Source organism: Saccopteryx bilineata, chromosome 6 (genome assembly GCF_036850765.1).
Source record: "Saccopteryx bilineata isolate mSacBil1 chromosome 6, mSacBil1_pri_phased_curated, whole genome shotgun sequence".
Taxonomy (NCBI): domain Eukaryota; kingdom Metazoa; phylum Chordata; class Mammalia; order Chiroptera; family Emballonuridae; genus Saccopteryx; species Saccopteryx bilineata.
Window position 1 is genome coordinate 142,812,368 of NC_089495.1, and position 25,721 is coordinate 142,838,088.

At 44.0% G+C, this 25,721-nt stretch overlaps 1 protein-coding gene across 1 annotated transcript in view; it reads right to left on the reverse strand.

The window, feature by feature from the left end:
- The window catches only part of NBAS (NBAS subunit of NRZ tethering complex), a 352,849-nt gene that overhangs the window by 7,743 nt on the left and 319,385 nt on the right, over positions 1-25,721 (reverse strand). The window contains 3 exon segments of the mRNA XM_066234551.1: positions 4,702-4,830; positions 15,886-16,030; positions 22,018-22,157. Of these exon segments, the coding sequence (XP_066090648.1) occupies positions 4,702-4,830; positions 15,886-16,030; positions 22,018-22,157 (414 nt within the window).

Below are 25,721 nucleotides of genomic sequence, written 5' to 3' on the forward strand. Positions count from 1 at the left end.
GTGGCCAGGACCCCGGGGACCGCGTGGGTTTGAGAGGGAGCCCCGCATGGGGAAGCTGCTGACCGGCTCTGCTCTCACCCTTGGCAGCGCTATATCCTACGGCCTGAGATGCTGTCAGCAATTTCATTTCTCTGTAGAGATAACCCCTTTCCAATATAACGGACCTTGCCTAGTTTCGTTAAAAAAAAAAAACCAGTGTGGCTGAGTATAGACTTTGGAAGCTGGACCCAGGGTTTAAATCTCAGTCCTAGCTGCTTACTAGCTGTGTGCCCTCTGAGTCTCAGTCTTTCCATCTGTGAAACCAGAATGCTATCATCTCACGGGACTATTAAGATAAAGTACAGATGTGCCTATTATAATGCCTGGCAAGAAGCTGTGTCTAGAAGCTGCTAATTATTAGTATCAGGGAGAGACCTTTAATTGGGTGCTTAAAGTCTTAAAGGCTTCCTTTATATGCCCATGAATAATTATTTTAACAGGCACTGCAGCCCAGGACACTATGAAGGGTGGGCAGGGCAGGGCGGAGCCACTGAGTGGTCCCAGCAGAAGCAGCAATGTGGAGCAGAAGCCACCAGGGACCTGCCATTATGGATGGGAGATTCTCAGCGTACAAAACTATTATAAATACACATCTGTTTACTTGGATAAAATGAGTCAAGAGATTCCACCCAGTAGGAAATATGCTGCAGATGAGCTTTAAAGTCACTATCAGGAATATTATTCTCAGAGAGAATACAGCTTGGAAGGTGGGCTTGCAGCTCACCGGGCTGACGAAGAGGGTGCCTTGCAGCCCTCCACTGCAGTACCAGTATGATTTAAAAAGAGTCACATCAGGGTCCTGCGAAGAAAGCCCACTGAAATTGTAACATGAACTTTTAATGGAACTGGAGGAGCAGTAATAGAGTAATATCTGGTTTCCCCTTTCGAGTGTTCTTGAAATGACAAACTGCAGAGATGGAGAGCAGGGGAATGGTCGGCACTGGCTGCGGGAAGGTGGGGGAGGGGGGAGGTGGTGAAGGCTACGGCGGGAAGCAGGAGGGATCTTTGTGACGGAACTGCTCCACTCTTGACTGTTGTGGTGGTGACGTGGGTCTCCCTAACGAGACTGCACAGAACTGCACACACAGACATGCAGAAGGAGGGCGGCAGAGAGCCCTGGTGCGGCCTGAGCAGGCCCAGAGGCCTTGCCCGTGTCAGTGCCTCGGGTGTAACACCATACTACAGGAACGCACGGCGCCACTGGCGCAGCTGCGGGAGGGGGTGTAAGAGAGGGGGTGATTTCCTACAACTGGATATGAACTTAAAAAAATAATAAAACTATCTCAAAATAAAATGTAAAAATATTTTATTACTGTAAAACTTTTGCTCTTTGAAGAATGCAAAAATTCTGAAGTACTCAGCATTTCTGTGAACATGTTTAATGGAGCAGCCTAATGTGAATACTCCACTTAGTGTGAAGTTAAAAGTCTCCTTACTAGGTCCCTAAAAGTAAGGGTCTCAGAGGTAGGTAAGTGGCTCATTCTAGCAATTTCCACCTCTGCATCTCTTATCACAGTCTGCAGGGTGTTTCAAAAGCAAAGAGTGTTAGCACAATGTTGTACATCAATGTGCAAATGAAAATGTCATGGTCCCTGGCTGGTTGGCTCAGTGGTTGAGTGCTGACCCGGTCTGTGGAAGTCCCGGGTTTGATTCCCAGTCAGGGCACATAGAAGAAGTGCCCATCTGCTTCTCCACCCCCTCTCTATTCTCTCTCTCTCTCTTCCCTCCCACAGTCATGAATCAATTGGTTCGAGCGCATCAGCCCTAGGCACTGAGGAAGGCTTTATGGAGTCTCCTCCTCAGGCACTAAAAATAGCTCAGTTGTGAGCATGGCCCCAGATGGGCAGGGTATCAGTCCCAGATGGGGATTGCTGGGTGGATACTGGTCAGGACACATATAAGAGTCTGTCTTTTTACATCCCCTCCTCTCACTTGGTAAAGACAGAAAAAATGTTACATGGTTAAATTAGTACCAGGTAAAAACTACTTGGGTGTTACAGCACTCCCACGTGGTTTCTTATTTTGATAGTGTGGGCGAGTGCATGCACACGTGTGTGAGGGTGAGGAGTGTCAGGTCAAGCCTGGTCAGCAGTTAGGGAACTCTGGTTCTGGCTGGGTCCTGGCAGACGCATTGGCGATGAAGAATCTTTAAATCAAAACTGGTGCACTTGTCTATGGACCTTAGGAGCGCATCACAAGAGCGCTGTACAGGATGCAGAAAGGCAATGTATTAAATACTTTTACCATTGAAGGGGCCCATGGCCAAGTTCAGTGGGTCTGCCTGAGCAGAGGTGCTAACACGTACAGAATGGGGGTGAGGGAGGGAAGCCCTGGCATCTGCAGCCTGATTGTCCTCAGCTTCCCCTTCTTCCTAATTTCTTGTACTTACAGTAAAAAATAGGTTAAAAAACAAAACTCACTGTATCTCTTAATTTCTTATAAATTCCCAACATTATGAAACTTTTATTTTACCATGAATCACTGACAGACAAGCCCCTCAATTCCCTGAGTCCCGTTTCCAGAGAGGCCCCTCTCGTGAGCAATTATCAGTGGTAATGAGGGTATTCAGTCTCTGCAGAAGCTTTACGTTACTTTGAAACTACATCAGGCATTAGATTTTTTTCTCACTCTGTTCATGGCAACTGTTTCCAAATGCAACTGTGTTCCATTTTTTTGTAACCATATACATAGCTTTCTGAATCGCTTGTCATTAACAAAATGTCATATCAATTTATGTCCTGCACCACATAACAATATCTCGAGTCATTGATGAACTACACTGATTACAGTGGTCCCGCAAGATTATAATGGAGCTGAAAATTCCTATGGCCCGGTGATGTCAGAGCCATTGCGACATCGTAGCACGTGTTTGTGGTGATGCCAGTGGAAACAGACCTACTGGGCTGCCAGTTGTGTAAGAACACAGCACCTACAGTTGTGTACAGTCCAGACTTCTTGACGATGATGATGAATGACTATCTTACTGGCTGATGTACTTCTTACATCAGCAATTTCCAACCGGTGAACCAGTATGCCTCAGAATTTTAGTCATTTACGTGTGCCATGAGATGAAAAAGGTTGAAAACCATTGTCCTACAGTACACTTTTCATCATTATTTTAGATTGTACTTTCTACTTGCGAAATAAAAGTTTGCTGTTAACAGTATGCCGTGTTATGCGGGCAGCAGCCTTGTGCAGCTGGTGTTCGCTGGGTCTCCTGATTGTATCAGTTCCCCTTGTGCGGGATTTAATCTCGTGCTGTTTTATAAGTACAGTGCTGCCTCAGGTACAGTGTTTGTGAAGCCTGCCGTGGTGTGTAGCCAGGCTGAGGCCCTCCCGGCTACCCAGCGCCCACTCACTCACTGACTCACGTGCCCCGACCAGCTTCCCGTCCTGCAGTTCCATTCATGGGAATTGTCTTGTAATAGGTGAACCGGTTATTTTTATCTTTGCTACCCCATTTTTACCATACCTTTTGTATGTCTGGATATGTTAAAGACACACAACCAGTGCCCATTGTGTTAGAAGTGCCTACAGTGTTCTGTGCCCTAGCCTAGGCGCAACGGGCTGTACCCTTTGCCTAGGTGTGTCAGCCAGACCATCTAGGTTTGTGTAAGTGTGCCCTGTGATGTTCCCACACTGACAAAATCGCCTAACTGCTCGTGTCTCTCAATGTATCTCTGTCATTGAGCGACGCATGACTGTTTTCATCAGTCTCACTGTCTGTTGTGGCAAGCATGCACCTTTGCTCCAAGCTTCTCCTCCCCTCTTTAGTCACCAGACTACATTTTGTAGTCACCAACAACATCCTTTTACATTTTGGTTTTTTAAAAAAAGCACACAAACACACATAATTCCAACATACAAATACTTCAAATGAAAGGTTGATCTCCCTGCAGAAGGGTTTTGGTAGGAATCACACACCACCAATTCTTTAAAATGCAACCTTGAGCTATCTAATTCTAAAGTGTAAAATTTAAAAAGGGAGGTGGAAGTTTCTCCCTAATTACAATAAGCAGATAAGCAGCCATGGGAGAGCAGGCGCAGCCCTGACTCAGCACATCCTCCCTCCAGGCCGATGCTGCCAGAGGACAAAGAGGCTGAGACTTCAGAGCGCTCCAGGAGACAGGACCTGCAGCCTCTCTCTCACAGTTAGGAGATAAACCAAACACACACAGCCAGGTATGGAAAACCTGCCAGGACTGGGAGTTTCTTCAACCCACGTCAAGTGTGCAAATGGCTTGTCCCTCACCGTCCTGGGCTGCCGTGACAGCTTCCTAAAGAGCCCGACGTCCTGCTTCGCTACTGGACTGGGAGCCTCTGCACCTGAACACAGAGCTGGTTTAGCAACTGTTTGTAAACCAGAGCAGTCTGGGAAGTGAAAAATAAATAGATATCCACTTCGGAGACAAAGCAGTAATAGCCACTGTGGTCAGAGAATGTTGTAGATGAAACAATCAAAGATGAGTCACGGTCATTACTTACCAGAATGACCATATTCGTTCATTTCTTAGAAACGTGGTGAGAGCTATGCCCCCCAGGAAATGTACATAAGAGCCACGCCCCTCTGGGAAACATAAGTGAGAGCCCCCCCCCCCCCAAAAATGTGGTGAGAGTCATGCCCCTGGGAAACTGAAACGAGAGACACGCCCCCAGGAATACCTTGGCGATGACGGCCAGCTGCTCCAGTGCCACCTCGTGGAGGTGCTCGTCCGGGCTCTCCAGGAGCAGTTTCAGCGACGGCAGCAGAAGCGCCCGGGCCCGCAGCAGTGCGCACAGCTCCTCCACACACTGCAACACAGGGGGCGGGTCAGGGCAGCAAGCACTGCGCACACCGGGCTGTGCCGGCCTGTCTCTCCAGTGTTCTGTGTCCGTGTCCATGAGTGTGTGCGTGTCTGTGTGGGCTTGTGTCTGTATGTGTGTCTGAGTGTGAGTGCGTGTGTATGTGTGTGTCCGTGAGTGTCTGTCAGTGCGTGTCTGTATGTGTCTGAGTGTGAGTGCGTGTGTATGTGTGTGTCTGAGTGCGTGTGTATGTGTGTGTCAACGAGTGTGTCAGTGCGTGTCTGCATGTGTCCGAGTGTGAGTGCGTGTGTATGTGTGTGTCCGTGAGTGTCTGTCAGTGCGTGTCTGTATGTGTCTGAGTGTGAGTGCGTGTGTATGTGTGTGTCTGAGTGCGTGTGTATGTGTGTCAACGAGTGTGTCAGTGCGTGTCTGCATGTGTCCGAGTGTGAGTGCGTGTGTATGTGTGTGTCCATGAGTGTCTGTCAGTGTCTGCGTGTGTCTAAGTGTGAGTGTGTGTGTATGTGTGTGAGTGCATGTGTATGTGTCCATGAGTGTCAGTGCGTGTCTGCATGTGTCTGAGTGTGAGTGCGTGTGTATGTGTGTGTCCACGAGTGTCTGTCAGTGCGTGTCTGCATGTGTGAGTGTGAGTGCGTGTGTATGTGTGTGTCCACGAGTGTCTGTCGGTACGTGTCTGCATGTGTCTGAGTGTGAGTGCATGTGTATGTGTCTGTCAGTGCGTGTCTGCATGTGTGTCTATCTAAAGCACACAAGGGACCACTCTGACTCAGTGTCTGAGACCTGCTTTGCTCACTTTACAGTGTGTTGTAAACATCTAAACTCTCGCGGTTTCCTCTGCGGCATCACTTTCAGTGGCTGCGTGGTGCCCTCCCCCCTCCCCGAGGGCTGGCGGGCTGGCATTCACTGTCCTCAAGTCTCAGGGCCCTCATATCCTCAGAGGAAATTATAGCTACTTTGTAGGGATATTTTGTGTGTGTCTGTGTGAGAATAAGTGTTATACTAGATGCTAAACAAACAATAAAAACATTATCCATTGTTAATACTACCAAATATCTAGTTATTCTCTGCTGAAAGAAAGGAAATCAGCAAGTTAAGTATTTAAAACCCTGTTTGCAATCCTAATGCCGAGGTGAACAGAATACTCGGCACGTAAGATATCTTATCTTCATGAAAACCATCTGTGGGCCACAAAACTCAAAACTCATTTGGTTCTCCACAGACATGTCTGAATTTTATTCTCAGCTCTTTATTGTATTGGCAGAACTGTCATCAGAGAATAGGCTTTTATAGAAGATAATAAGTGATAATCCTTCACAGCAAAAGTATGAAAGAATAGAAAATAAATATGCAAATGACCCTTCCCTGCTGAGCTAAATGCTGCCTCCGTGTCCCAACTTCTGTGGGATGAAGGACAAACTCTTGGACCCAGGACCAGAACTGAACACAACCCTGTCACATAAAGCAAGAGCTGTTGACCAAAGGGGGAGTCACTGTCCCCGGGGTGGGGGCTGATAGTCCCTGTACTCCTCCACTGGGAGAAATCAGAGAAGAAAACCTCATATTTCTGTTTTTATAGTTCTTTTAGATTATTATAAAGTACAAAGTAAGGGTGTCATAAAGAAGCTTGTGTTTAAAGCTTAGGCTAGGCAGGGCTCTCTGGAATTTCACTCCTTGTATTTTTTTTTTCTTTTCACCCAACATGTCTCTGCCAGAAATCAGCAAGGCCCTCACATTTTAGGCTCGAAGGTAAGTTACACAAACCTGTGTGAAAATGGTCAGCATCGACAGGGTAACAGTTTGGAAAAGATGTACTTTCAACACGATGGGTTCTAACTCAGAAAAGTGTTCTGTGGCCTTGAAGCACATAGGACACACAGAGGCATCCCACCCAGCATCTGGGCCAGAGAGAAATGCAGACTTTTAATCAGGGGTGCCCAAGCCTGCAGAAAAATTTTGGGAGGATAAAAAACACACTCCCAGGCATGACAACCCAAACCAGCTGCTGTACACCAACCAGCTTCCTTCACCCTCCTCCCCAACGTTAGAGCAGTGCTCCCCTGCACATGCCCAGGATACATAGCCAGGATGGAATGTGCTGCATCTGCACTGTCCAACATGGCAGCCATGAGCCACAGGGGGCCAGTGAGCATCTGAGATGCGGTCAGTGCACCTGAGGAGCTGCATTTTAAGTTGTATTCAATCTTCCTTAAGCTTTCACTTCAGTAACCACACGTGGCCAGCGGCCACTGTCCTGGATGGCGCAGTTGCAGTGTGGGCTGTCTCAGACTCTGGGTCTTCACAATGTCACTTCCACTGTTTCTTGCTCTGATTAGCCCTCTTGTTCCTTCAGTCTCAGCTTTAAAGGACACAGGAAGCCCCCACCTCCTAAGTATGAGTTCCCAGGTTGGGCACTCCTTTATACCGGTGACATCGTGTAGATATTTTCTACACTGCCTGTCACCTTGCATTATTCTCATCACTCATTTGTCTATCTGCCTCACTTGAGGGCAAGAATATTCTGCCTTCTCTGTACTCTAAATTTGCTTGGTACGTTCTACACCTAAAATCATTTGTTTATAGTTCCTTCTTTCTTAACACTCATATTTGCTTATTCAATAAGCAATCAATAACTGGGTATTTCTCAGCAATTTATGATATTAGATTAAGCCTATCAATTTGCCTGACCTTAGTTTTGATGAACATTTTACTGCAATACTCGGTGTATCCTTTGAGTAAGCATCATGGGGAGAAAGCCCATAGTCAGGCAGAACATCCAGGAATGGAGGGCTTCATTGCATGTGAGCTACTGACTACTTCTGATCTCTCAGCTAACAGTTATTGGCTAAATCCTGATTCTGGGTTTAAATACTACATTGTGTTCATTGGGTACTTTGCCTTGTACTACAGGAGGGAAGTTTATTAAGGAGATTTATAAAGGTATTTGGGGAACTACAAAAATGTTCTAAGTAGAAAAGAGAACCACAAAACATGTCACATGACACTTCCCCAGCTCAGACTAGTCTGGCTACCAGGACACAGAACCACACAACAGACCTTGAATGAGGAGGAGCAGGTGGGCGGACCCAGAGCAGAGCACACTTCATGGTCGTACCTAGAGCCTGGTCCCTGTGGCTAACGGTTGTCAGGGAAGCAGGACCAATCCACCAACAGTCTATCTGTCCTCACACTGGTCCAGTGGTCTCTAGTAACCCAAGGTGTTGCAGATCTACCATGGGAGTGTGGGGCACAAAATGTGCAGGGTTCCACCTCATCTGAGTTCAAAAACCAAGTTCCTGATGTTGCCAAGCTCACAAGAGAGTACAACCATGCTGAGATTTGGAAGCCAAGGTCAGCGGTGCTTGCTCCTGAGCTGGTCAGCCAACTCCCACGTGTTCAATAAATTTTGAGTTGATGTATATTCGTTACCGTTCGTTTCTAGGAATTTTTAAATTTCTTCTATGATCTCATTGTTAACCCATTCGTTATTTAATAACATGCTATTTAGTTTCCACATGTTTGAGTATTTTTCAGTTTTAATGTTGTGGCTGATTTCTAGTTTCATCCAAAAAAAGTGCTTGATATGATTTCAATCTTCTTAAATTTGTTGAGAGCACTTGTGTGCCTTAACATGTGGTCTATCCTAGAGAATATACCATGAGCACTTGAAAAGAATGTATATTCTGCTGCTTTAGGGTGAAAGGTTCTGAAGATATCTATTAAACCCAGCTGATCCAGTGTGTCCTTTAAGTCTGCTGTTTCTTTGTTATTATTCTTTCTTGAGGATCTATCTAGTGATGTTAGTGGGGTATTGAAATCCCCTACTATTATAGTATTGCTGTTGATCTCGCCCTTTAAATCCATTATAGTCTGCTTTATATATTTAGGCGCTCCTATATTAGGTGCGTAGATATTTATAATGGTTATATCTTCCTGTTGGATTGCTCCCTTTATCATTATGTAGTGACCTTCTTTATCTCTTACTATAGCCTTTGTTTTAAAGTCCATTTTGTGTGATATAAGTATTGCTACCCCAGCTTTTTTTTCATTTCCATTTGCGAGAAATATTTTTTTCCGTCCTTTTATCTTCAGTCTATGTGCATCTTTTCTTTTAAGGTGTGTCTCTTGTAGACAGCATATGTATGTGTCCTGTTTTCTTATCCATGCAGCTACCCTATATCTTTAGATTGGATCATTTAATCCATTTACATTTAAGGTTACTATTGATATGTAATTGTTTATTGCCATTTTATTTTTTAAAACTGTATTCCTTTTTTGCTATATTTTTTCTCCTTTGATCTGTTTACAACAGGCCCCTTAGCATTTCTTGCAGCCTTGGTTTGGTTGTAGTGAATTCCTTCAGTTTTTTTTGTCTGGAAAGATTTTTATTTCTCCTTCAATTTTAAACAATAGCCTTGCTGGATAAAGTAGTCTTGGTTGTAGGCTCTTGTTATGCATTACTTTGAATATTTCTTGCCATTCCCTTCTGGCCTCAAGTGTTTCTGTTGAGAAGTCGGAAGTCATCCTTATGGGGCTCCTTTGTAGGTAATAGTCTCAAGAAGCTAGAAAAAGCTCAAATAAACAACTTGACCATGCATCTAAAAGAACTAGATAAAGAACAGCAAGTAAAACGCAAATGTAGTAGAGGAAGGAAATAATAAAGATCAGAGCAGAAATAAATGACATAGAGGCTAAAGAAACAATACAGGGGATCAATGAAACAAGGAGTTGATTCTTTGAAAAGGTAAACAAGATCGATGAACCTTTAACCAGACTCACCAAGAAAAAAAGAGAGTACTCAAATAAAATTAGAAATGAGAGTGGAGAAATAACAACTGACACAACAGAAATACAAAATATTGTAAGAAAATATTATGAAGAACTGTACACCAAAAAACTAGACAACCTAGATGAAATGGACAAATTCCTTGAAACATATAATCTTCCAAAAATTAATCTGAAAGAATCAGAAAACCTAAACAGACCGGTTACAACAAATGAGATTGAAACAGTTATCAAAAAACTCCCAAAAAAGAAAAGTCATGGCCTGATGGCTTCACAAGTGAATTCTACCAAATATTCAAAGAAGAACTAACTCCTATCCTTCTCAAGCTATTTCAAAAAATTCAAGAGGAAGGAAGACTTCAAAGCTTCTTTTATGAGGCGAGTATAATTCTGATTCCAAAACCAGGCAAAGACAACGCAAAAATAGAAAATTATAGGCCAATATCCCTGATGAATTTAGATGCTAAAATCCTCAACAAAATATTAGCAAACCGGATCCAGCAATATATGAAAAAAATCATACACCAGGATCAAGTGGGATTTATTCTTGGGAGGCAAGGCTGGTACAATATTTGCAAATCAATCAATATGATTCATCACATATACAAAAGGAAGGAGAAAAACCACATGATAATTTCAATAGATGCAGAAAAAGCCTTTGATAAAATCTAGCACCCATTCATGATCAAAACTCTCAGCAAAGTGGGAATACAGGGAACATACCTAAACATGATAAAGGCCAACTATGACAAACCCATAGCCAACATCATACTCAATGGGCAAAAATTAAAAGCAATCCCTTTAAGATCAGGAACAAGGCAGGGGTGCCCCCTTTCACTATTCTTATTCAACATAGTTCTGGAAGTCCTAGCCACAGCAATCAGACAAGAAAAAGAAATAAAAGGCATCCAAATGTGAAAAGAAGAAGTAAAACTATCATTATTTGCAGATGATATGATATTGTATATAGAAAACCCTAAAGTCTCAGTCAAAAAAATACTAGGCCTGATTAATGAATTCAGCAAGGTGGCAGGATATAAAATTAATACTCAGAAATCAGAGGCATTTTTATAAACTAACAATGAACTGTCAGAAAGAGAAATTAAGGAAGCAATCCCCTTTACCATTGCAACCAAAAAACTAAAGTACCTAGGAATAAATTTAACCAGGGAGATTAAAGACTTGTACTTGGAAAATTATAAAACATTGATAAAAGAAATCAGGGAAGATACAAACAAGTGGAAGCATATACCGTGCTCATGGTTAGGAAGAATAAACATCATTAAAATGTCTATATTACCCAAAGCAATTTATAAATTCAATGCAATACCGATTAAAATACCAATGACTTACTTCAAAGATATAGAATACATATTCCAAAAATTTATATGGAACCAAAAGAGAACACGATAGCCTCAGCAATCTTGAAAAGGAAGAATAAAGTGGGAGGTATCACACTTCCAGATATCAAGTTATACTACAAGGCCATTGTACTCAAAACAGCCTGGTACTGGCATAAGAACAGGCATATAGATCAATGGAACAGAACAGAGAACCCAAAAATAAACCCACAGCTCTATGGACAACTGATATTCAACAAAGGAGGTAAGAGCATACAATGGAGTAAAGACAGCCTCTTTAATAAATGGTGTTGGGAAAATTGGATAGCTACCTGCAAAAAAATTAAACTAGACTACCAATTTACACCATTCACAAACATAAACTCAAAATGGATAAAAGACTTAAATATAAGCCGTGAAACCATAAGTATCTTGGAAGAAAACATAGGCAGTAAGCTCTCTGACATCTCTCGCAGCAATATATTTGCCGATTTATCTCCACGGGCAAGTGAAATAAAGGACAGGATAAACAAATGGGACTATATCAAACTAAAAAGCTTCTGCACAGCTAAAGACAATAAGAACAGAATAAAAAGACAAACTACACAATGGGAGAATATATTTGACAATACATCTGATAAGGGGTTAATAACTAAAATATAAAGAACTTGTAAAACTCAATAACAGGAAGACAAACAATTCAATCCAAAAATGGGCAAAAGAAATGAATAGACACTTCTCCAAAGAGGACATACAGATGGCCAATAAGCAGATGAAAAAATGCTCAACATCACTAATGATTAGAGAAATGCAAATTAAAACCACAATGAGATATCACCTCACACCAGTCAGAATGGCGCTCATCAACAAAACAACACAGAAGTGCTGGCGAGGATGTGGAAAAAAGGGAACCCTCCTGCACTGCTGGTGGGAATGCAGATTGGTGCAGCCACTGTGGAAAACAGTATGGAGATTCCTCAGGAAATTAAAAATCAAACTGCCTTTTGACTCAGCTATACCACTTTTAGGAATATACCCCAAGAACACCATAGCACTGTTTGAAAAGAAGAAATGCACCCCCATGTTTATGGCAGCATTGTTCACAATAGCGAATATCTGGAAACAGCCCAAGTGTCCGTCAGAGGACGAGTGGATTATAAAGCTTTGGTACATATATACTATGGAATACTACTCAGCCATAAGAAATGATGACATTGGATCATTTACAACAACATGGATGGACCTTGATAACATCATACTGAGCGAAATAAGTAAATCAGAAAAAACTAAGAACTATATGATTCCATACATAGGTGGGACATAAAAATGAGACTCAGAGACATAGACAAGAGTGTGGGGTTACAGGGTGGGGGGAGGAGAGGGCGGGGGTTAGGGGAGGGGACGGGCACAAAGAAAACCAGTTAGAAGGTGACTGAAGACAACTGGACTTTGGGGGAGGGGTATACAGCATAATCAAATGTCAAAATAACCTAGAGATGTTTTCTCTGAACATATGTACCCTGATTTATCAATGTCACCCCATTGAAATTAATAAAAAAATAGTGAACCATGGCTAATTTTACCACCATAGTGATATTAAATATTATGAAACCCTGAATCAGACTGAAATTTTCATATGTGGTAAAGTTACTAACACATTTCTATTTTGCAATAATAATGTTCCTTCCTTTGTAACCATTTTAATTCCCGTTGGAGCACATTTAGTGATCCATAAAAACAGCACAGATTTGCAAAGCCCCTTTATTGTGGCATCCTAAAAAAAAATATCCATAAATGTACCCAATTAAAAGACAGAAACTGAGGCAGTGTAAGAAAAATGAAGGGAAGTCATTGTGGCAACAGACTAATTTGATTATAATTATTTTTCATCTTATCACACTAGACAAGTGATACTGTATTTTTCGCTCCTAAGACATACTTTTTCCACCCAAAAGTGGAGGGGAAATGCCCATGCATCTTACGGAGCAAAAAATATATTTTATTAAATATTTTAACACACCCTTTGGTTCAGAGTATTTTTTTTTCTTATTTTCTTCCTTAAAACCCTAGGTGTGTCTTATGGTCAGGTGCGTCTTATGGAGCAAAAAATACGGTAATGACCAACTTCAAAATGGGGTGCAATCCCACACCTTTCTCCTTGCCCCGGGAGACTGAGAACTTGGGAAAGGCAGGGAGTTCTACACTCTGCATGAAGCGGGAACCAGCCTCAACTCATTCTCCTCTCAGACCGAGACCTTGCAGGACAGGACGACCGTGCCCCCTGAGACCACCCAGCCCGACGCCTTGTTTCAGAGACTACAGAGCGGAGGTCCGGAGGGTGCTTTTCTCACGGTCACAGGCCACCCAGTTGTGGCTCCATCTGGAACAGAGTGGTACAATTACACACACTGCTAGGGCTCCTTCTGCTGTACCGTGTCTGCTGACCCCTGCCCTTTGGGGGCTCCTGATCTCGATGAAGAGAGGCAAGCAACCCCTTTCCACGGTGCGGTGTGAGGTGTCCCAACAATGTGCACTCACGGCACTGAGCTCACCTTAACACACTGAGGAATCCCGACCAGAGAGTTCTGAGATCAAACTGGAGCACCTCCAATAAACTGAATGGATCCTCTGTCTGTTAAAGTAGTTCTGCCTGGCTAGAGAACCATATTAGGGAGCTAGAGAACCACTAACTCCTTTTACTAAAAAATAGAAAGCATATGTATATGTTCTTCAAGAAAAAGAAGAACATATCTTTCTCTCTATGTCCTGGGAGGTTTCCATAACCTTTGAATGTAAAGCTAACAGGTGAGATGCTGTTATGGACCCCCGGATACATCCACCACCCACCCCAGGTGGGAAAGGCCAGTGCATACGATGCTGCTGAGCCCTGACCACGCAGCTGGCGTGTGGCAGGGTCCGTGTTCTCACCCACTTACACTCCTTACCCTGGAACCAACTGCAGCAAAGCCAAACCAATGCTGGTGTTTATAAAACAAACACGCTTCTCTGGGCAACGATACAGACCAGACGCCCTTGTGTCTAAAACACCTGACAATCCAGACCCTGGACTCAACAGCACAGTCTTGAAGAAAGTGTTATAGAAAATGGGAAAAAATTGACAAGAACACTAGTACAACCATGTAAAACAGACATTTGACACGCATACCCCCCAGGGTAGCAAGAATGGCTGGCTTGGAAGCATTTAATTCCCAAGCATTTAAGCACACAAACTCGGCTTGAGGGCTGGGCCCGGCACTTCCCGGCTGAGGTACATGAAGCAGGACCCTGGCCATCAGAGCCCATTTCATCAGCAGCCAGGTGGAGATCAAGGACGCTCCTTACAGGTGGGCTCCTTACATGGAGGTGAAAGCCCGAGAGAGCTAGCAAATATGAGTTCTTGCCATTGCCACCAGCTTGTTCTATGGTAACAACAGGTCCTAAAGTAATGTTTTTTTAACCTAGATCCAACAGAGCTGATACTGGGCAATGCTAGATCTCAGCTTATTCAAGGACTATTTGAAGCCCATGAAGTTTTCGTCTTACCCACCCTGATGGGGGTAATGCACTGTGCCGAGGCACCCTGCCACGGGGGAGCAGAGAGGATGCAGCCCTGGTTCCCTCCTGCATGTGCTCACAAAATAGCAGCACTGATCCCAGCTGAGTAAGGAGCTGATAGCAGCACACCGCATACCACAGTGAAGGGAAGTCATCTCTGTGTGGGCACTTTAGACATTCTATAGAGAACTCTGTCGTTATGGTGGCTGAACTACCTCTTTGAATAAATAAAATATTTTAAAATTCACTCAAAATACACGTAGCCAGTCCCTCATTCAGGAAACAATTCATTAAATCTGCATTCAGAATGAGAATATGGTCTGACCAGGCAGTGGTGCAGTGGATAGAGCATTGGACTGGGACACAGAGGACCCAGGTTCGAAACCCTGAGGTCTCCGGCTTGAACGCAGGCTCAGCTAGTTTGAGTGCAGGGTCGCTGGCTTGAGCAAGGGGTCACTCAGTCTACTGTGGCCCCCCGGTCAAGGCATATATAAGAGTTCAATCAATGAACTAAGGTGCTACAACAAAGAATTGATGCTTCTCATCTCTTTCCCTTCCTGTCTGTTTGTCCCTATCTGTCTCTGTCTCTCTCTCTCTGTCTCTCTCTCTCTCTCACACACACACACACAGAATGAGAATATGTTCCTTGAGTGATTCCAGTGAAGATTGACAGCACCATATTTACAATTTTATTTCCAAGAGTATTTCCTATATAGTAGAAACTCAAAAACCAGTTAATTAATCTAATGCCATTATCTAAATGCTCAAACGGAAGACAGGTGAACTGCTCATTGTATTGCTAAGGTCAGATCCACAGTAGGGGGTTGTAGTTAATATGTGATTATTTTAGAATGTGCAAACATACATACACGTTTGTATGTAAATAAATACCCCTGGGACAGTCAAGTTATGGGATCCAATAGAGAACTAAGGTCAACATGGAGGTGGACTGAATGTTTCAGCATGTTCATACAGAATAAATAGTGAGGTTGTGCTATCTCACCACAGTGATGTCAAAAAGCATGTAAAAACCAGAGTGGCTGGTTACCTGCTCAGAGGAGAACTCAAGCTTACTTCTACGTTACCAGTTACCAACTGCCTGGTTCAGACAGCGGAATGCCAGCTGCCCTGACCTCTCGGAACATAAACTCCGCTGAGACACAAAAGGGTACCCAAAGGAGCTGAAGACGGGTCCCACGCTGGGACTGTGAAGAAAAGCCCCCACAGCAGCCTCCCAGCATTGTCTGTCGTCATCTGTCTGTTACCAATTGGCCCTCTACCAACTGATGACCAGGGCTAAATGCTCTGCACCTACAGTCACAGGCACTCCTAGGTGTGGGTAGGAGAAGGGCACGAGGAAGCCACTCACCTCTGCAGGGAGCATCTGCTTGGTGTTATATAAAGAGCGGCAGATTTTCAAAACTTCATTCCCCAGTCCTTCCTTGTTCTCCTCTGTGCCTCTGGTCAGCATCACCGTAGCAAGTCTAACCCAAGGATTCTTCGTTACGCTCCTTCTAAGGGAGAAAATGCAAGGCATTGGAAATGAATAAAGCTGTAACAATTGTGATAAGAAATTTTAAAATAGAAAAGAATTCCACTTTTCAAAGTTGAATGCTTTTGACAAATTGCAATCATAATCCAGATGACATGGCCCTTCAGGTCTACCCTGTCAAAGAGAGAGCATCGCGCGGAGGCGCTTACTGTGGCGTGACAGGCAGCCCAGCAGCCTGCAGGCGGCGGCAGACGCTGGGGGCACAGGCTGCTCCGAAGCCCCCAACACACTAGCTCACTTCTGACTCCGACTTAGCCCTGTACCCACTCTGAGCCAGGTCAGATGGTCCTGGGGAAGCCACCCAATCTTTCTGGGCTTTGGTGTTTCTCATTATAAAAAGGCGATTTAGCGTGTGCCCTGCAGGGTTGCTCTGTCTAATGAATGATGTTCGCACTGAAGTGTCATTTTTAATGGCAGACCCATCCTACAATTTACTACCTGATTCTGGCTTTTCTTAATCATTATGATTGTGATAATGACTGATGATGACTTTGATTGTGGGGATGGGCAGGGCTGATGACAGTACGGGCAGGACACGGCCAAGGCCAGCTGGGGACACGCACTGAGGAAGCCACACATCAGCATGAAGGAGCTACAGTTTTTAGCTTCAAATGGTTCTCTCATTTCTAAAACATAAAAATGTATAGTTTCCCGTTTGTTTCCCTTCTCGGCTGCCCCAACCCCAGGTTTCATAAAATACATGCTTTACATTTCAAGGGACAAATTAAAGGTACATTCTGGCTCTGGCTAGGTGGTTCAGTGGATAGACCACTGTTCCAGCACGCTGAGGTCACAGGTTCGATCCAGTCAAGGCACATAAGAGAAGCAACCAATGAGTGCAGAGCTAAGTGGGACAATGAGTTGATGCTTCTCTCTCTCCCTCCCCCACCTACCACTCTCAAAGCAATGGAAAAAACAATTTTTTTGAAAAAAGATACATTCATTTTATGGCTCCAGAAACAGGGTCCTGATTTTACATATAACATTTGAAACTAATTTTACCATCAATTAAGTATCTGCTGTCTCGTTAGCAAAGCTCTAGATTCTAGACACTGAACACCTGAAGACGGTCCTTTCCTGGAAAAAATTTTAGTCCTCGACCGAGAAAAACGTCAAGAGCAACAATGACAAGAGGGGTGAAACGATGACAAGAGGACTCACAACACCAGCCTTTGTGTCTCAGCTCAGACGAAAGATCTGTGAGGACAAGCAGTGCTGCTCCTTTCAAAGTACAAACAAAGGTCTGGGAATGTCTGGATGAGTGGGGAGTCTCCCTCCCTCGCGGACTAGCCCCCTGCTTGCCCCTCTCCAAGTCGGGGTTCAGCCCCCAGGGTTTTCTCTAGCAGGTGCCGCACCGCGGAGGAGCCCTAGTCCTCCAGCCCAACACGCCCCGCAGGGCAATGTGGCTCAGACAACCGTTACCAATGTATTTCCTGCCAGCCAGCTGGGATGACCTGGGCGGAAACTGTGCCTTTTCCATGAGTACAAAGCTGTGACACTTTCCACGCATTTTCCCACAAGGGACTAACACTAAACACCTGAAGTCAGCACTAGTAAGTTAGCAGTCATGGGTTGAGCAAATGTCTCCATTTTTAACTGTTGCCGGGCAGCCTTCAGGGTCTGTCACACCACCCTCTGCCTCCAGCTTCTTCCTCTCTGCCCAGCCCTCTGTGGCTGGGTTACTCTGGAAGTACGGAGGTCATACTACTTGTCTGGAATCAAAAGCTCCAAAAAGTACTTCTGAGGACCTGTTTTTAAAGTTCCTCGTCACACGTTCCCCCGTGGGAAAACACCAATTTGAGGCGGAGAAGCAGCAGAAACAGACCGCTCTGACCTCTCCTCTGGTTCTGTCTTAGACAGAGGGCACGTGCTGGGCAGAGAGCTAAAGAGACGGTAATGCTAATTCTGACGATTTTGTGAAAGAGTGTTGTCAAACATAGGTTAGCAATTTACAAATTTTGTTTCATATGTGACTACAAAAAATACATCGTTAAAAATTAAGATTTTATTTTTTGGTCTACAAATACATTAAATGTTTTACATGCAATAAATGTTTTAAGTGAGGCTGATTTTGCTTCTTGTGGATGAGTGATTTAAAATGATCACTGTTCTGTCTGACCAGGTGGTAGCACAATGGATAAAGTGTTGGACGTGAATGTGGAGGACCTAGGTTTGAAACCCCAAGGTTGCCGGCTTGAGCACGGGCTCATCTGGTTTGAGCGTGGGTTCACCAGCTTGAGAGCAAGGTCACTGGCTTGAGCATGGGATCATAGACATGAACCCACAGTCACGGGCTCGAGCCCTAAGGTCACAGGCTTGAAGCCCAAGGTCTCTGGCTTGAGCCCAAGGTCGTTGGCTTGAGCAAGGGGTTACTCGCTCTGCTGTAGCCCCCCCAGTGTAGGCACATATGAGAAAGCAATCAATGAACAACTAAGGTGCTGCAAGGAAATATTGATGCTTCTCATCTCTCTTCCTACCTGTTTGTCCCTATCTGTCCCTCTCTCTGACTCTCTGTCTGTTACAAATAAAATAAAATAAAATAAAATAATCACTGTTCTAAAGGTAAAAGGAACTGTGAAACCACAGTGCACTAATCTGCCAGAGGTATCAAATTTTGAATTTAAAAAATTCTCTATCACTAACTGGCTTATTCCACTTAATGTAATAATCTCCAAGACCATCCATTCTGTAGCAAAAGGTAAGATTTCCTTCCTTTTTAAAGCTGCATAGTATCCTGTTGTGTAAATGGACCATGATCTCACTTATATGTAGAATCTAGTGAACAATAAACTGATGAACAAGATAGAAACAGAGAGGCCCTGGCCGGTTGGCTCAGTGGTAGAGCATCGGCCTGGCGTGCAGAAGTCCCGAGTTCAATTCCCGGCCAGGGCACACAGGAGAGGCGCCCATCTGCTTCTCCACCCCTCCCCCTCTCCTTCCTCTGTCTCTCTCTTCCCCTCCCGCAGCCGAGGCTCCATTGGAGCAAAGATGGCCCGGGCGCTGGGGATGGCTCCTTGGCCTCTGTCCCAGGCGCTAGAGTGGCTCTGGTCGCAACAGAGCGACGCCCCGGAGGGGCAGTACATCGCCCCTGGTGGACGTGCCGGGTGGATCCCGGCGGGCGCATGCGGGAGTCTGTCTGACTGTCTCTCCCCGTTTCCAGCTTCAGAAAAATACAAAAAATAAAAAAATAAAAAGATAGAAACAGAGGCACAGACATACGGGGCAGATGGACAGCTGTCAGAGGGCGTAGTGAGGGGACTGAATGAAAGGTGAAGGGATTAGTCAAAAAACTTGTACACAGAACACACAGACATAGTCAGTGGGGGGGTTGGGGCTGGGTGGAGGTGGGCAAGGGCGGTGGGGAGTCGGGACAGAGAGAGACGTCGCTCGGGGCGCAGGCTGCAGTGGCAGCTGGAGGCTTCTTGAGTTGGGCACTTGAAATGTGTTCATGTCTATGATCCCGTGCTCAAGCCAGTGACCGAACACGTTATTGGAACCAATGTCATTCCAATAATTCAATTAAAAAAAGTCCACACTATCAAAAAATTATCGTGAGAGATCCATTTGGAGGTATGAAGAAATCTGCACTCCGTGATGGTTTTCTATAAAAGTAGAGCAAGGCTGACAATATGATTAGCGGGTCCCACATCTCCTTCACATTATCCTCACCTGGGACTCGTCCAGAAGCTGATTCCCGGGCTCCAGTACAAACCCGATTCTGCAGGTCAAGCCTGGGCCTGTTAAGGCACCTGCAGGTCCCAAGGCAGCTCCGCGGAGACCGCTGGGGACCACATGGGAGTGTGTTCCAATGCATTGTCACAGGACAGCAGAAGGCCTTGTGACGTGGGAACCTGTCCTGTACAGCTCCGAGGGCGAGCTGAGAGCCTGCTCTCAGAGCTCCGTGTTGGCACGCTGTGTCTAACACGAATGACAGAGGTGGCAGAGATCTAAGAAGGATGTTTCCCACAGGGATGTAAATTACAACACAGGGAAGATAGCCAATCATATTGGATCATATCGTAACAACCGTAAGGTGTCAGTGGGTACTTGAAATAGTGGGGGAAGGGAGGTCACTTAGTAAAGTAGAGGCTGTCTAACCACTATCTGTAGGCCTGAAACTGATACAGAAAAACACTGCATGTAAACTGTAATTGACACTCTAGAAACTGCTAACGGTCTCATCCCTGGCCAAAGTAAGGAGTCTTTCCCAGATGTTCTTTACAGTCCTGAACTGCACACAGAATGAATCTTCAGGAAAACCTCCTCCTTCCTTTCTGGGGTGTGCAGATGTGCCACGGCCTGCGTCTCATGCCGACAAGGAGCAGCAGTTCACAGCAGACAGCATGCGTACTCGAAAAGACCCTGGCGCCCTGGCCGGTTGGCTCAGCGGTAGAGCATCAGCCTGGCATGCGGGGGACTCGGGTTCGATTCCCAGCCAGGGCACATAGGAGAAGCGCCCATTTGCTTCTCCACCCCCACCCCCCTCCTTCCTCTCTGTCTCTCTCTTCCCCTCCCGCAGCAAAGGCTCCATTGGAGCAAAGATGGCTCGGGTGCTAGGGATGGCTCCTTGGCCTCTGCCCCAGGCGCTAGAGTGGCTCTGGCCGCCCCGGAGGGGCAGAGCATCACCCCCTGGTGGGCAGAGCATCGCCCCTGGTGGGCGTGCCGGGTGGATCCTGGTCGGGCGCATGTGGGAGTCTGTCTGACTGTCTCTCCCCGTTTCCAGCTTCAGAAAAATACAAAAAAACAAAACAAAACAAAACAAAAAAGACCCTGGCCACGTCCGCCACGGGAATCTGCGGCCACTCCACGGGGCTCTGAGTGGCAGCTGCAGGCTCAGCGTGACGTGCAGGAACCACGTGGGCTGTGCCAGGAGCCAGTGACTGGTTAGAACGCTGCCCCTCTCTTATTAAAGTCATGTGATGCTTGAAATTATAGAACCTCTGAGATCTACTGTCCTTGTCCACAAAATGAGATAACATCACCTTGCTGTGTAGGGTTGTTGTGTGAATGGATAATATAAGTAAGTTGTACATAGCATTGTGTATCCTCAATAAATGGGAATTATCGGTTTATTCCATATAAATCTTGAGTTAGCGTTGTAAGCCAAGTTAAAAGAGTCAAGATTTACTGGTAAGAAAACTGAAACAAAATTATTTCGTTGATTTTTTAAGTTGAATTTTATTGTGGTGACACTGGTTAACATAATTATATACACAGGTTTCAGGTGCCCAATTCCACACCGCACCTTTGGACACCATACTGTGCATGTTCACCTAGCTGAGCCAAGTCTTTGTTCACCACAATTTACCCCTTGTACTGCCTCCACCTCCCAGCAATCACCACATCATCAATCAGATGTTATAATCAAGCATTGTCAGATACTTTTGAATAAAATATTTGGGTTTCCCTAGACAAAATGGAAATTGCTATTTTTCAAAAAAAATTTTTTTAAATTTCCTTTAAAGACTAATATTAATTTAATCTATTTCTTTCATTGGCTCTATTTTATTATTAAGTGAGAGGCAGGGAGGCAGAGAAACAGACTCCCACATGCACCCTGACTGGGACCCACCTGGCAGGCCCCCTCCCAGGTGATGCTCTGCCCATTTGGGGCCTTGCTCTGTTGTTTGGCAACCGAGCTACTTTAGTGCCAGAGGCAAGGTCATGGGACCAGCCACAGCACCTAGGGCCAACCTGCTCAAACCATTCGAGCCATGGCTGCGGGAGAAGAAATGAAAGGGGGACAGGGAGAGAAGAGGGGGGAAGGGTTGAGAAGCAGATGGTCACTTCTGCCATGTGCCCTGATCAGGAATCGAACCTGGGATTTCCACACGTCAGGCCGACACTCTATTGCTAAGACTACCAGCCAGGGCCTCACTGGCTCTTTTGAAGGTACTGAATTTTTAAAACTAAGAAACCAAAGAATTTTAATTTCATGTGACTACTTACATACACTCATGACTCACAGGTGGCCATGCCTGCAGGAGCAGGACCAGGTGCTGGAACTCTGCCTCCTGGTGGCTGGACTCTAGGAGCTCCGTGAAGAGTGCGTAACGCCTCTCCTCGCTGTCCACATCGGTCATGTCCACCTGCAAGGTGAAACACACACTGGAGACTGGTGGCAAAGCCTAATGCAGTGGTTTTCAAACTTTTTGAAGACAGGGAACATTTAAAATCCTACAAATAATTGTAGGCGTACCATATACAAATTTCTGAGAAATATGTTATAATAATTAAGTCAAATATTAAAGAAAAATATATAAAGTCCAAGCGTGCTTTTATGATAAACAAAATAAATACAACAAAATTAAATTTATTCTGATATTAAAAAACACTTTCATGTTATATTTTTTGAGTTATGCTTTTTAGAATTCATAAAAAAGAGGGCTTAAAAATAAAAAAATAAAAACATTATCTTTTTATATATATAGATACATTCTTAGTAAGATTTAGTAAATTCGGCAGGTCCCAACGTGAATGTGTTATGTTTTTTCATTCTTGTGTTTATCGGAAACATGAGCCTGATGTGTCCCAGCGATTTCTTCAATGTTTGGGCATATATTTGAAAGACAAACTCTCATTTCCTCATCAATACATTGAAGAATTCCTCTCTTTTTACTATTAATTGTGTTGAGGGTAGAAAATCCTAATTCACACATAAATTGGGTGTTGAAAATTGTAGTAAAATGTTCAAAGCTTTTTTAGATATTGCTACATATTCTTCTTTTATAGAAATCCAAAAGGCTTCAAGAGAATTCCTTATGTTTAATCATTAATCCACGATCAGTGGATACAGCTGCCAGTTTTTCTTCTGTTCATGTTAAACCAAAATCACTTGAAGCTTCCATGAATTGGTTTCTAATCCAATCATATTGTTCAATGTTAAGTGATGGAAAATGCTATAAATTAAATTCTGCCCGTCAGCCTTCAAGTCCTATTTTATTTACACTTAACTTTTGCTCACTTCCAGAATTGGATTCTTCAATATCACGCTTCTTTATGAGAAATCTATCCATTTTATTTGGGTGTATTTATCTAAAAATAATATAATGTGTTAATAATAAATATAATAATGATGTGTTAACAAAAAGAGCGGTACTTCTGTAATGAAATGGTATAATAGAGTAACTATATTTATTTTCATATCTGGGCAAACCTGCAAACCAGCACAGCTAGTAATTCCAGGTCCCCAGTGGGAATGGTGTGGAATTCAGAAAATAAGCAGAATTAAGAAAATATGGGGTCGGGAGGGCCCTGTAATTGCTGCTGGCAAGAATAAAGCGTGCCCCAAAACTGCATCTTGCTTTATTTATAGGGCAAAGTTAGGCCATTAGGAAATCAATGGTCTCTGATCACATTTCCAAGGCAACCCAAGAATTTTACCAAGTGCAGAAAACCCCCACCATACATGTCATCTTAACTTGACACAAAACACAAGGCTAGAAAAACTTGCCTCCAGTCTTTCCTGTGAACATGGTGGGTAGTATAAACAATCCAGCACCACAGCTTAACAGCCTTTGGCAACCTAATCAAGCAAGTGAGGTGGGGGTTTGGGCAGACTGTCAGCTTACAGCCAATTCCCCACACCTCTGTCCCCCAAAAATCTAAACTCCAAAAACCCGGTTGGTTTTTTGGTCCCCAACAGGCACATATTTCTCTGGAATACCATAGGGTGCACCTGGAAATCTTCTAGGGTGCACACTTTGAGAACCACTGGGCTAATGAACTGGTTGACAGAAGAACTCAAATTTGATTATTTTGACTACACACTTTAAAATTTTTTACAAGGTGTTAAAGAAAAATTCAACATCCCCATCCCCCACAAAGAGAACCCTTCAAAAACTCTACGTCTTTCCGAGTTCAAACCCTAAAGTTAAAAATTGGAACAAATAACAGGATGGGTCTTCACATTCTTCACCAAAATAAATTCAAACAAGTAGATTTCCATAGAACTGGCTTACTGGCATCCAATAGGTGTTACGTTTAAATACAGAACTGTTGCCTGATCAGGCGGTGGCGCAGTGGATAGAGCATCGAACTGGGACGCGGAGGACCCAGGTTTGAAACCCCAAGGTCACCAGCTTGAGCGTGGGCTCATCTGGTTTCAGCAAGGCTCACCAGCTTGAGCCCAAAGTTGCTGGCTTGAGCAAGGGGTCACTCGGTCTGCTGTAGCCCCTCAGTCAAGGCACATATGAGAAAGCAATCAATGAACAACTAAGGTTCTACAAGAAAGAACTGATGCTTCTCATCTCTCTCCCTTCCTGTCTGTCCCTATCTTTCTCTCTCTGTCTCTGTCACAATAAATAAATAAATAAATAAATACAGAATTATTTTGTGTGAAATAAGAGTTGACCATACTCAAAATTAGCTGGGGTTTTTTTTTCACTTTAAATTATCCTAAATGCTTTTCTACTTTTCATTTTAGCATTATTACTGCAAACTATTCATGTTGCCTAAACAATTTCTCTTGTTGGAAATTAAAGAATTTGCTAAAATGATGCTCCTGCTACAAAATAAGATAAAGTAAAATACCCTCTAATCCCATCTCCATTTCTAATGCAAAAGTAGTCTCGGCCAAATAAAGGATGATCATTGGTCCTCTCATTGAAGAACTGAATGATACTTATTTTACATTGAGGCAATCCTAAAACAAATCACATCTCCAACATTTTTTTTTTATTATTATTATTTATTCATTTTAGAGAGAAGAGAGAAAGGGAGAGAGAGAGACAGAGAGGGAGAGAGAGAGAGAGAAGGTGGGGAGGAGTTAGAAGCATCAACTCCCATATGTGCCTTGACCAGGCAAGCCCAGGGTTTCGAACCGGCGACCTCAGCATTTCCAGGTCGACACTTTATCCACTGCGCCACCACAGGTTAGGCTCCAACATCTTTATATATGAAAATGCTTTCTGTTTTAAGATAAAAGGCAGTTCTCAATAAAAAAGTAGTCTAAAAGTTGGTTCTCTTGTTCCCTAGCCTCCCTTAACAGATTGTAATTGGGTAACTAAGACTCAGATGATGAGAATGAATGTTTACCTACATAGTTGCTAAACTGTCTACATTAATGCATGTTTCCAAAACATTTAGTCTAATGGTCATTCTGGCTCTGATCCCAAGTAGCCATCTGAAAAAGCCCTACCATGAATTTCACATTTTCACAAAAGTTGGTAATGCATTCTGAAATTACTGGTAATTGCTATAGGAAGTTCTGCTCACTCAGTAGCCAGTCAGATCCTTCAAAACCCGCCCTTGCCCTGACCCAGTAGCTCAGTTGCCTAGAGCATTACCTCCTGCCCCAGTAGCTCAGTTGGCTAGAGTATTATCCATAGAGGTTGATGGTTTGATCCTTGGTCAGGGCACATACAGGAACAGATTAATGTTCCTGTCTCTGTCTCTGTCTCTCTCTCTCTGTTCCCTTTCCTCTCTCACTAAAATCAATAAATAAAATTAGAAAAAGAAAAAAAAAACCCTGCCCTTAAAACCTCACATCATTCTTCCATGGAACAATAACTCAAGAATACGTAGAAAACAGCACAGGTATTATTAGCCTTACTTTACAGGTGAGAAAACAGGCACTCTGTCCCAGCAACAGGGCTGGCAGGGGGCAGAGCCCATCCACTACCAGATCCAGATGTTCTCAATCTACAGATCTC